This window comes from Equus asinus, chromosome X, assembly GCF_041296235.1.
Source record: "Equus asinus isolate D_3611 breed Donkey chromosome X, EquAss-T2T_v2, whole genome shotgun sequence".
Classification (NCBI taxonomy): Eukaryota; Metazoa; Chordata; class Mammalia; order Perissodactyla; family Equidae; genus Equus; species Equus asinus.
Window position 1 is genome coordinate 69370346 of NC_091820.1, and position 14201 is coordinate 69384546.

The 14201-nt window shown below is 34.3% G+C and overlaps 1 protein-coding gene across 8 annotated transcripts in view; it reads left to right on the forward strand.

Annotated features, from left to right (window-relative positions):
• DACH2 (dachshund family transcription factor 2) overlaps positions 1–14201 on the forward strand; it is a 472014-nt gene that overhangs the window by 370502 nt on the left and 87311 nt on the right. For all 8 annotated transcript variants that reach the window (XM_070502515.1, XM_070502518.1, XM_070502517.1 and 5 more), the window contains one exon: positions 9396–9568. In XM_070502515.1, the coding sequence (XP_070358616.1) occupies positions 9396–9568 (173 nt within the window). The remainder of the gene's footprint in view (positions 1–9395; positions 9569–14201) is intronic.

Genomic DNA, 14201 nt, shown 5'->3' on the forward strand with positions numbered 1-14201 from the left:
TTACCACCACAATAGAGCTTTGTATAACAGGGGATTACCACTGAAAGAACTGAAAGCCTTGGACCCTATTTAATATAGCTGCTCTAGGGAAAACCAAAGACAACAGGGGGGACAGGAAATCACAGCTACTCATGGGACAGCTACAGTAAACAGTAAACAAAGCCTAACTCCTAGCCAGTAAACATAAAACTTCCTACTAAAGACCTGTTTACCTCAGTTCCCTTTACTTAATACACCATTTCTGACTTCAAAAAAAGTACAAGGCATGAAAGAGGAAAAAAAAACACTCTGAAGAGATAAAGCAAGCATCAGAACCAGAATTAGATATAGCAAATATTTTAACATTATCAGTCCAGGAATTTGAAATAACTGGGATTAAAATAACCGCTAATAAAATGGAAAAAGAGGAAAAGATACAAGAATACATGGGATATTTAAGCAGAGGGATGGAAACTAAGAATCAAAAGGAAATGCTGGAAATCAAAACACTCCAATAAAACGAAGAATGTCTTTGATGGATTCATGAGTAGACTAGACAGAGTCGAGGAAATAATTAGTAAGCTTGAAGATATGTCAATAGAAACTTCCCAATCTGAATAACAAAGCAAAAATGGAAAAAAACAGAACAGAATATCCTAGAGCTGTGCAGCAATTACAAAAGGTGTAGCATACATGTAATGGGGATACCAGAAGGACAAAAATGAGGGAAAGGAGCAAAAGAAATATTTGACATAACAGTGACTGAAAATTTTCCAAAATAATGGGAGACACCAAACCACGGTTCCAGGAAGGTCAGAGGGCAAAAGAAGGATAAGTGTCAAAAAATCTACACTGATGCATATTATAGTCAAACTGGAAAATCAAAAACAAAGAGAAAATCTTGAAAGAAGACAGAGGGGGAAAAAACCCTCCTTACTCATACAGGAACAAACATAATAAAGACATTGGACTTATCTTCAGAAACCAGGCAATCAATAATAGAGTGGTGAGAAATATTTAGAGTGTTAAAGGAAAAAAAAAACCCCACCAACCTAGAATTCTGCATCCAGTGGAATTTCCTTTTAAAAGTGTAGAAGAAATAAAGACATTCTCAGACAAACATAAGTTGAGGGAATTTCTTACCATACCAACAGATCTGCCCTGTAAGAAATGTTAAAAGAAGGTCTTCAGAGAAAAAGAAAATTATAAAGGTCAAAAACTTGGACCTACCGAAAAAAGAAGAGTGTTAGAGAAGGAATAAATTAAAGTAAATAACATGTGTTTTTTCTTATTCTTAATCAGTCTAAGAAATAACACTCTGCTCAAAGTAATGATGACAACAGCAACATATTGGGTGATTGTACCTTATGGATAATGATATAAATGAGAGCACTGTCATAAGGGACAGGAAGGAGGAATTGGAAATACTCTGCTATAAGGTTCTTACATTGCCCACGAAGTGGTACAGTGTTATTTTTGAAAGTGGACTTAGATAAGTTGTAAATGTATATTGCAAACTCCAGGGCACCCACTTAAAAATTATTTAAAAAGTATAATTAATATGCTAAGAGAGGAAAGAAAAAGGAATCATATAAAATACTCAGTTAACACGAGAGAAGGCAACAAAAGAGTAGAAGATAATATTAAAATAAAAGAAAAAAGGACAACAAATAGAAAATAGTAAAAAATATGATAGCTACTTATCCAGTCCAATCAGTAATCATTTTAAATATGATTGGCCTAAATATACCAATTAAAAACATAGGCTGCTCCACATGCTCTAGTGATCTGGGATGTCAATGCTTTTACCATTACTTAAACGCAACATACTTCTTATATAATCGTGTATCAAACAAAAAACCAAAACAAAGCAAATGACAACAATAAAAAGGTGGAGACCGTCAGAGTAGGTAACAAAACAAGGCCGAGTTATACGTTGTCTATAAGAAACTCACTTTAAATATAAAGACACATATTAATTAAAAATAAAGGATTGGAGAAATATATACTATGCTAACACTAGTCAAAAGAAAGAAGGAGTAGCTATATTAATTCAGATGAAGCAGATTTCAGAATAAAGAAAATTTTCAGGGATAAGAAGGACATTACATAATGATAAAGAGGTCAGTTCTCCAAGAAGACGTTAACAACCCTTAACGTGTTTGGTCTTATTATCAGAGTGTCAAAATATGTGAGGCAAAACTGATAGAACTGCCAGGAGAAGTAGATGTACTATTATAGTTGGAGACTTCAATATTGCTCTATTGGAAATGGACATATCCTGTAGGAAGAAAGTCAGTCAGCAAGGGTATAGTTGAACTGAGTAGCACCATCAATCAACTAGATCTAATGAACTTCTATAGAATATTTCATTCAACAACAGAAGCATACACATTCTTCTTAAATTGACATGGAACATTCACCAAGACTACCTTCTGAGCTGTAAAACGCACCTTAACAAATTTAAAAGAATAGAAATCATACATTGTCTGCTCTCAGTCATATTGGAATTAAACTAAAAATTAATAACAGAAAGACAGGTGGAATATCCAAAATTACTTGGAGATTCAACAGCACACTACTAAGCAACATGTGTGTCAAAGAAGTCTCAAGTAAATGAAAGTAAATGAAAATAAAAACTTTTCTTATCAAAATTTGTGGGATGCAGCAAAAGCAATACTTAGAAATTTATGGTATTGAATAAATATGCTAAAAAGAAGAAAGATAAAATCAGCAATCTAAGATTGCATTTTAGGAAACTAGAAAAGGAAAAGCAAATTAAATCCAAAGCAGAAGAAAAGAAGTAATAAAAGTTAGTGCTGAAATCAATGAAATTGAAAATGCGAAATCAATAGAGAAAATCAATGAAGCCAAAAGCTGGTTCTTTGAATTGATCAATAAAATTGATAAAGCTTTATCTAAGCTAACTAGGAAACAGAAAGAAGATACAAATTGCTAATATTTGAAATGAAAGAGGAGTCATAATTCCTGACAATATGGACATTAAAAGAATAAAAAAGGAATATTATAAACAACTCTGTGCCCACAAATTTGATAACCTGGATGAAATGGACCAATTCCTTGAAAGATATAATCTATCAATACTCATATAATAAGAAATTGATAATCTGAATAGGACTATATCTATTAAAGAAATTGAATCAATACAATAAGAAGCACCAGATCCAAATAGCTTCACTGGTAAATTCTACCAAACATTAAAGGAAGAAAACACACAAATTTCCTACAGTCTTTTCCAGAAGATAGAAGCAGCTGGAATATTTCCTAACTCCTATGATGCCAGTATTACCCAATTACCAAAAACAGGCAAAGATATTACAAGTAAATGAAACTATAGACCAATATCTCTCGTGAGCATGCATGCAAAAATCCTCAACAAAATATTAACAAATCAAATCCAACAATGTATAAAAAGAATTATACACCATGACAATCTGGGATTTATTACAGGGATGCAAGGCTAGTTCAACATTCAAAAATCAATTAATATAATCCGTCACATTAGCAGGGTAAAGAAGAAAAATCATATGATTCTAAGAGTAGATACAGAAAAAGGATATGACAAAATACAATAAGCACTCATAATAAAAGTTCAGAAAAATAGGAACAGAAGGCAACTTCCTCAACTTGATAAAGAACATCTACCAAAAAAACCTACTGCTAACATCATATTTAATGGTGAGAAACATGTGCTTTTCCCCTAAGATAAAAAACAACAAGGATGCCTCCTCTCACCACTCCTATTCATCGTTGCACTGGAAATACTGGCTAATACAATATGATAAGAAAAGGACCTAACAGGTATATAGATGGGAGAGAAGAAATTGTCTTTGTTCAAAGATGACATGATTGTCTACATAAAAAAATCCCAAAGCTTTCACAAAAAATCTCCTGGAAGTAATAAAGGATTATAGCATGATTGTGTACAAAAGTTGATTACTTTCCTATATACCAGCAATGAACAATCGCAATTTGAGAATAAAAAACACAATGCCGTTTACATTAGCAACAACAAAAAAATGAAATACATAGGTATAAAACTGACAAAAAAATATATATATAAGCTCTTTAGAAGGAATTCTATAAGTCTCTGATGAAAGAAATCAAAGAATGTCTAAATAAATGGAGAAATATTCTATGTTTATATATAGGAAAACTCAGTATCATTAAGATGCAAGTTCTTCTTAACTTGACCTATGCATTCAACACAATCCCAATCAAAATCCAAGGAAGTTATTTTGTGGATATCAACAAACTGATGCTAAAGTTTATAGGGAAAGTGAAAGATCCAGAATAGCCAACATGATATTGAACAGAAAACATCAGTGGAATGATCGATCCTACCCTACTTCAATGTTTACTGTAAAGCTACAGGAGTCAAGACAGTGTGATATTGGCAAAAGAATAGACAAATAGATTTATAACAGAATAGAAAGCCCAGAAATATATCCATACAAATGTAGTCAACTAGTATTTGATGAAAGAGCAAAGACAATTAAATGGAGAAACCATCATCTTTTCAACAAATAGCATTGGGAAAACTAGGCATCCACGTGCAAAAAAAAAAAAAAATGAATCTGGACGCAGACTCTACGCTCTTCTCTTCACAGAAATTAACTCAATCTGGATCATGGACCTAAATGTAAATTTCAAAATTGGAAAACTATTAGAAGATAATATCAGAGAAAATCTAGATGATCTTGAGTTTGGCAATGAGTTTTTAGGTACAGCACCAAGTCCACGATAAAAATTGATAAATTGGATTTAAACATTAAAAATTAAAATTTTAAACTGTTCTGTGAAACACACTGTTAAGAAAATAAAAAGACAAGCTACAGAGTTGGAGAAAATCTTTGCAAAGCACATACCTGATGAAGGACTGATAGAAAATTTACAAAGAACTCTTAAAAGTCAACAATAAAAAGTAAACAACCTAATTAAAAAATAGGCAAAAGACCTGAACAGATACCTCATCAAATAAGATATACAGATGACAAATAAGCATGTGAAAAGATGCTCAACATCATGTGTCATTAGGGAATTGTAAATTAAAACAATGAGATACCCCTACACGCCTATTGGAATGGCTAAAATCCAAAACTCCATCAGCATCAATTGCTGGTAAGGATGTGGAACAACAGGAACTCTCTTTTATTGCTTTTGGGAATGCAAAATGGTACAGCCACATCGGAAAACATTTTGGCAGTTTTTCACAAAGTTAAACATAATCTTCCTTATTTATCCAATTGAATTGAAAACTTATATCCACACAAAAATCTACATACCAATGTTTATAGCCACTTTATTCATAACTTCTAAAAGTTGGAATCAACCAAGATGTCCTTCAACAGCTGGATGAGTAAACAAACTGTGGTATGTCCATACCATGAAACAGTAGTTAGCAGTAGAAACAAATGAGCGATGAAGCTTCGAAAAGACTTGGATGAACATTAAGTATGTATTGCTAAGTGAAACAAACCCAGTCTGAAAAGACTAAACAGTGTATGACTCCACCTCAGGAAATGGCAAATCTATAGAATCCGGAAAATCCAAGGCTAAGACAGGAGGGATGAATGGGTGGAGCACAGAGGATTTTTAGGGCACTGAAAGTATTCTATATGATACTGTAATGGTAGATATGTGCTATCATGCATTTGTGAAAAATCTTAGAATGTACAACACAAAAGAATAAACTCTAAGGCAAACTATGGACTGTAGTTAATAATAATGTATCAATATTGATTCCTCAATTGTAGCAAATGTACCACACTAATACAAGATTTTAGTAACAGGGGAAACTGCTGGTGGAGGGGAAATACATTGAAATCCTCTGTAATTTCTGCTCACCTTTTCTGTAAACCTAAAACTTCTCTAAAACTAAAGTCTATTGATTTAAAAAAGGGAGGAAGAGTTTTACAATGCTCAAATAAACAGGATTAGAAAGGTAGATTCCAGAGGCATGAACAAGAATGAAGGCTAAGCTGAATTAAAATAGTAGAGAGCTACAAGTAGTCCAGTGGGGCTAGAGTAGAGCACGCAGAGGTCTGTGATGAGATATCAAAGCTAGAAAAGTCATTTCACATGAAACCAAAGAACTTATATTTTATTCTGGAGACAGTAAGTGGACACTAAAAGTCTTAAAATTAGAGTGGCAAATGAAATGGCATAAGAAAACCAACCAGGAAGGTAGGATACCAACCAGGTACAATGGGATTGGTGCCTGACCCTAGAAATTGCAGGATATTACAGAGGTCAACATGAGTTGGAAATAGAATGAATGTGGGATTTTAGAGAGCGGATTAGAGTCTGAAGTTTGTAGCCTTAATGGCTAGCAGAAGGTGGTACCACGCACTTATATAAAACTTATAGGAGTTGCCAGAATATGAAGATTCGTTAGAAATAATACTTATAGTAGCTTGCATGATGTCCTTGAAGCTGACAGGAAAGAGATGACCCATTCTGGTGATTTTTAAAAAGAATTTGTCTTCATTACCATACTATTAAAAGTCTCTGTACTTTTTAAGCATGTGAGTAAATGGGCGAGATTGCTGGAGTGTTGTATACTATTGATGGCTCTTAATTTAATGATTTCTGCTTTGAGAAAAGGTTGACTTACATAATTCAGTATTTGCATAGGCTTTGCATGTGCAACTCACGTGGGGTCACTGTTAAACTGCCCTGTAATGTAAATATTAGCTTAGAGTCTAGGGTATTATAGTCAATTGACAGTTAGTTATTGCAGGTCATGATCTGAAAGTGTGACTTTTAAGTCCTTCATGGTCATATGAAATGTTTGATGAATTATATTTTAAAACTGTCAATAGGCTGTTAAATTATGTTTGTAGTTTGCATTTAGTTTGCATGTCAATTGGACTCTGAGTAGGCATATGACTTGATATGGCCAGATGGTGTCTGGATGATGCTGAAAATCTTTGGAGAATGAGGAAAAGATTATTACACTGTTAAGGGAAGTGTAAATTGAACAAAGGCTTATTTAAGCATTTGAGTGGTAAAGGGAGGCACTGATGGCTACTTTTCAGCTACAGTTTGATCAATTTGCTACTAAAACACTGAGTACACAAAGAAGAATTGAAGTCTATAATTATCTTGGGTTTGTGGTAAATGAGAGCTGTATATAGAAACTTTTTTAGGTCATTGATGGTTACTATTATGTTGAGCATAGAGTGAAGGTTTTAGGGGAAAGATAAACAGTGATTAATTTAATTTGTTATGGAATATCTCATCATTATAGCAAAGCTGTATGATGAGTAAAGTATAAAAATGCATATTCATCTAAGTAATTTTGGAAGGCTAACTGAAAATAAACTTCTAGTTTAACAGGGGGTGCAGAAGGCCATTTTATTTTATTTTTTTTTATTTTATTTTTTTTTAAAGATTTTATTTTTTCCTTTTTCTCCCCAAAGCCCCCCAGTACATAGTTGTGTATTCTTCGTTGTGAGTTATTCTAGTTGTGGCATGTGGGACGCTGCCTCAGCGTGGTCTGACGAGCAGTGCCATGTCCGCGCCCAGGATTCGAACCAACGAAACACTGGGCCGCCTGCAGCGGAGCGCGCAAACTTAACCGCTCGGCCACGGGGCCAGCCCCCAGAAGGCCATTTTAAATTCAGTGTTTACACTGTGTCAGGCTTCTCTCAGGAAAAATGTTTTATAACTGAAAATTTTGGCTAGGTGGATTGCTCATAAAATGGATTTAGAGATAGCAATCCATAAGTGAAGTAATAGGTGAAAGGTCTAAAATACGTTGTTAATATTTTCTTGGGATCTGGAGTCATACGGAGTACAGAGGACGTTCCCCTTCTTGGATTCCACATAGAATTTCAGTTTCTTGCTTTTTTAAAAATCTTTGTGTAATTCTGATAACAGTGCATTTTGTGGCTGTCTTTATCAGAAATCTTGGTGACTGTTGTGTCCTTTATTTAGGAGTTTTTTTCATTGAGATGATCACTTTAATGTTGTATGACGCTTGTCATATCTGAAAGTGTGTTTTATTGCATTGTGCTGCCTTTGAATATTTTGTGTTCATGGGCTTAATTCATCCATCATTGTGGAATCTAGAAGATGGACCTCAAATCAAGTAGCAGCATTTTTATCTTCTAGCCTCCTTTTTGTCCAAAAAAATCTGTTTTGAAAGTTTGTATTACTGTTACTGTTGTTTTGAGGAATGAGATTTAGGGGGCCTCTGAACATACTTCCTATAGGTTCATTGTTATTCACTTACTATTGTGACATGGGAAGCAAGAAAAAATGAGGGGATGGCAAGGAGGAAAGGGGATGTTATTAATAGTTGATAACTGTGTGTAGGACCCAAGTAAACATTGCCCATTATAGAATTTCTATAATCTGTAATAATTTGGGAAAATTATAGGAAAGGATGTTTTAGAGCATCTGTTAAAGATTACTAGTTTCTGGGCTTTTGTCCAAAAAAGGCAAGATTACTGTTGAAGCAATAGTTTAAAATACATTGTAAAGTGCTATGGTTTACTTACTGTAGTCATGTTAACATCCGTGATGTTAGGCTAACTTTCCCTAGCCTCTGCTTAAAGGTGTTTCCTCACAAATCCCAACCTTATAAGGGGCAAGTAGACAACGGTTTTAATTTGTTACCTTTCTTATGATGACATATCTGTGGCTACTGCAAGTGTAATGTGGATAATACTTGAGAGATATTATTCAATATATTTCAAATGTGTGAAAATTATTTCACCTTGCATAAGAAAACAGATAGAATTCTAGACACTACTCAACAATATTGGTATTTGTTAGCAAAGTGGAAAACAGGTTGATATTTCGATAGGGGAGTTATTCCTTATTGACAAAGGCTTCAAAGTAGAGCTATAAGCATTCATTTTAGAAATTTATAACTGAAGGGGTAGAACATATTCCAAATTTTATTTTCTTCACTAATACTGTAGCCCAGAGAATCTATATGCTGTCTTACCAGGGCCACTATTATATCTCCTAAAGAAAGTGTTAAGCTAGAAACTATCAACACATCAATATATTATAATGATTAAAAAGAAAGTAACTTCTTTTTGTTAAATAAAATGATGTTTGCCTTAAAGATTTTTGTTTGTAAAAATGATTGCATCTTATAAATATTTTGGAAGTGAGAGCAAGAACAGGGGATATTGATAAATAAAAGTCTGTTGACATAGGAATGTATTTAAAATTATAAAACAATATTAAATCTCATAGGTACTATTAATTGCCCAAAGAGATACTGGGATATAATAAAACTTGATTTAAAAAACAAAGCCAGTAAGAATGAATTTAGATTTTTTTTTTACTATTTCACAGCATCAATTTTGATGTGATTTACCTTTGTCCAAATAATGTAACAAATGTAATAATTTAACATGCACTGTCTCTTTTAGGACTGGATCTGCCATTTATGATGATGCCTCATCCCCTACTTCCAGTCAGCTTACCTCCTGCATCAGTTGCCATGGCAATGAATCAGATGAACCATCTCAATACTATTGCCAACATGGCTGCTGCAGCCCAGATTCACAGTCCACTCTCCAGAGCTGGGGCCTCTGTTATAAAGGTAAGAATCATGATTTAGAAGAGGACAAAGGTGTTAATTACAGTTAAATTTTGGTACAATATTAGCAGTACCACAGGATCTTCAGTACAAACACACAGCTCATTGACTCAATTGCTTAGCATACAGTATTGATGAGTTTGATTTCTGACTAGACCTGCTAAGGTGTTTTTGTTTTGTTGCTGTTAGTAGTTTTCATTCTTTGGCCACAGATCTCATCTTTAATTTTAGCTTCCTGTCTTGCAATCATGAGCACAGTGTGGGGACATAAGGCCAGACTAATGACAGAGTAGAAGAGTGGGCAAAACCATTGCCATTGCTGGGGTGAAACAAAGTAAACACTGTGCCTTTTTGGTGTCTGTGAGACAGTCGTGGGGTAGTATATACTGTACAGGACTTGTAGTCAGAAAGACCTGAGTTCCAGTTCTGGTTCTGCCGATTAATAGCTGAATGACCATGGATATGACATTTATCCCACCTGAACTTGCTTCCTCAACTGTAAAATAAAGATCATAGTACTAATCTATCCCACTTATTTCACTGGCTGTCTGGAGATAATGTGAGTAAAATATAGATTAAAAATTGTGAAATGTTAAATAAATATTTATGGTAAGTTGCAGCATTATCATTATCAGTATCAGAATATTATTTTTCAAAATTTCATGACCATTGGGTAATGAAACACAAATAATATTTTATAATCCCTCCTTATGTCTCCTGTCACTTTGGCACATGGCCTCTCTGTCCTCTCTCCAAGTATTATGTGAACTAGGCTTTTTAATATAATTTTTCTTTTGGCGAGGAGATAATATAAGGGTATATAGGATCAAAAGAGTATAGTTATTCAGAGCAACCCATTGATTTGTCCCTTTGTTCCTTCATTTATTCAACAAATATTATACCTTTGATATATACATCTTGTATTGGGCAATATGGGAGACAGACGTGTAAGACTTAGTCCCTGACTTCCGGGACTTACAAACTAAATGTGAGACAAACAACAGGTACCCATTTAACTTGCGCTAACAAGACAGACCGATGGATAGCATAGAGAGTCACCAAGTATTATAGGACTTTAGAGGAGGGAGAGATCATACCTAGCTTGCAGAAGAGAGGAGGCAGGGATCTCAAAAGGCATTACAGTTGATGGATTTGAACCGAGCCTTGCAAAAGTGATATGATTGTAATAGATGCACACACAGGTGAGAGAAGACAAGGCAGAGGAAATGTGAGAGTCTAGACTTTTTTTTCCATTTTAAATTCCAGTTTTGGGGACTTCTAAAACAATGAAGAAAATTTATAACATAACCTTTGTAGGAAAGGAAAAGAAAAATTGATAAATTTTTATTAAGCTCCATGTGTATTTCCACGGCCAAGTAGAAGTGTGCTTCCTGTGAAGGCTGTGGCCCTTAATGGACTAGTTTATCCCAGCTAGTCAGAGCTCTGTTGTTTGAATATTTGACCAGAGTGTAAATCAGGAATCAGAGTTGCCTTTGAGAAAAAAATTACCCATGGACATTATTTCAAAGATGGCATAAGGTTTCTATGATTTTGAAACTGGGTGGCTACTAAGTAAATGTGACCCCACACAAACTTGGGAAACTTTATTAAAAAACGAAATATGGTTTAAAGTAATGGAATTTTCATACTTGCTTTGAAATGATAAAAGAATACTCTCAATAAAGGCATGTTTTTGGCTCTTCAAAAGTACATTCGCTTAGTTTTCTTAATGACTGTTGTTCAGACTGAATCACCTACATTTTGGTTGAATATTTGGGACTTCTGGTAGCTCTGTGAAGAATTTGGAGCCAAGAAGCTCTTGGGGATGAGGCTCATGACTCACATTTTGTTGGTGGTGGTGATTATGGAAATGGAAAGAATAATTATCTTCTTTCAAGAACAGTTAGCAATGTGATACTAGCTACATGATACCAAATTAGAAGCACAGAAATTTCACCCCTCTGTTGATCTATATTTCAGCAGAAATTTATTTTCAGCGTGCTTCTTGGTGAAGCACAGGTCCAAAGTTCGATCTATTAGAATCCCGCAGGCAGTGAGCAAACCTATGTATTGAGACTTTGCCATATAAAACTACTTGGGGGATATGGGAACTATTCAAACAAAAACACATTTCCTCTATTTACGTTTACAGATTTTTTTTTTTACTTTCAAGTAACGCTTTCTCTTATTTTCATATAATTTTTAAAAGTCCCCGGAATTGGAAAAAAACACACACTGTGATATGCAAACACGGTTTCACAATCTTTCAAAACACCTGCTTCTTTAGCACAGTTTGTGTTAAGCTGACGCCTGTACCTTGTCACTGATGATCATGTGGCTGTGATCACAATTTCCTTCGGAAGCTGGTCTCGCAGTATGTGCTTTGAATATTAGGACTATACGATAAATAGAAGGTATCAAGCTACTGAATGACTGGCTACACAAACCATATTCAATTTCCAGCACTTAGCATTTTTGAGTAAAGGGCCTTGGAACAACTATTTTAATATTTCTGTGCTTCAATTTTTTTTCTGGAAAATGGATCTCGCTTTCTGTAAACTTTGTATCTGTGTTTACATATCATCTGATTGAGTCTACATCAGAAAAGTGGTTAGGCTAATCTGTAAGCCATGTTAACTCCTCATTTTAATTTGGGTAGACCAATTTGGCATTTGTTAGCAAGTGCATTTGTTAACAACTAATTGAATCAGAAGAAGCCACCGATATCTGGTTTAAAAATTTTGTGGGCTCATCCATATTTTTTCTTGCATTGGTTGAGCCCCTATTATGCATCAGGTGGTTTTTAAAGCTAACGATCTCATGTAGAGAGACAAACAATAAACAGAGTTAATAGCACTATAATTTTTGCCTGAAAATTTAAATAGACAAAATGAACTCACATGTACTATTTTGAAAACATGCTTTTGCAGATTTTGTTTTATACTTTATGAGATCAGGGTTCCAGAGTTATAGCAAGAATGGAAACTATGTGTAATGATTTAAAATTTCCTACATTCTCTGCGTTTAAGGTTATCCTGGTAGTTGACTTGTTACTGTGCCATGTTTGTCTCTAATTTTTCAGATTCTTTAAAAGAAATGATGTAGGATGCAGACAACTGTGACTGAGTGCATATTCACATAATATGTATTTTTATAATGTGATGGTCTACTGTGTTTGCTCATAGACTCAAATGGACACAGCACTTAGTGTACTTATTCATAAACATAATATTTGCCTAGTCAAATAATGTTGAACATTAAAATGAAATAAAATCCTCAGATTCCTATAATGGACGTAAACTTTCAGTGTTCTAGATTTTATATTTGGGCCAGCATCCAATGGTGTGCCTGTAAACCAGCTCTCAAAAAACAAAACCTCTGATTTATAGCTTTTGCCATTTTTTTGTGATGTAAATATCCCCACCCTGGTTGATTTCAAGTTACCAACAGTTTAACACCTGGCTCACAAAATTACTGAATATTTGACAGTTGGCTCTAGTTTCAGTAGGCTCCAAGACAGCACTCTCCTTTTAAAACATTACATGAAATATGAAATGTTTATCGGATCAAACTCTCCATGCCAATCTCCCCCCATATCCATTAAACAAAATAAGCAAAAACTTTTCAAACCAGTTTGCCTACAAATTTCTATTTCTTCAGAAAGTGTAATGTGTTAACTAAAAGTCTGAGAAATCTCTATAAAAATGAATGAATAAGCAGTTTGTTTTCCAATTGAAATTATACCACTTTAACATGGAATGATGTCAAATTGAAAGGAGCATAATTGCGTTTGAGCCTTTTTCTTCTACCAGTGTGTAAATATTTCTACTGCAGTATGAAAAAAGTTTGATGATTAGAGCCGTTGATTCCTGCAAATACCATTAAATAGTGAAAGCTAACACAAGGGAGAATAGATCTGGCTGGCTATCTTTTTTATTTTCCACAGCTGGAAATCTTTTTTATTTTCTTTTCACAGGTGGAAGAGAAAACCATAGCTTTTTAGGGCTCTGAGAAGTTATGTGTCTTTTAGAAGCTTATACTTCTCAAGAAAATATATATTTGCTTATAGTTTAAAAATTTCCCCACCTCCGTGGATGTAAACAATTAGCAGTGAGTCTTAGTCAGATGCATAGAACATACGGACTACAGCAACACTGTTCAATATGGTAGCTGCTAGCCACAAAGGCTATTTCAATTTAAATTAATTAAACAAAATGAAAACTTCAGTTCCTCAGTTGCAACTAGTGACATTTCAAGTGCTCAGTAGTCACATATTACTTTTGGCTAAAATATTAGACAGCACAAGTATAGTATATTTGCATGATTGAAGAAAATTTTATGGGACAGCACTGTTCTAGAGCATTGCGTAGGGTGGATGAGAAGTCCAGGATCGCCAGTAATCTTTGGGGAAAAAAGATAATACAGATTTAGAAATCAGCAAGTATATTGCAGTTAGCCTTGCAGTTGGCCAGAAAGAATAATTATCGTTGAATATTGGCTTACTCTATTATAAATAGCATCATTTTCTGTTAGAAAGCAGAGAATTCACTGATTTAGCAACGGTTTAGTATGTGCAAAGGACTGTGTTACATTGCCTTATCAAAAACACAAAAACGAAACAGGCATAAGCACCACC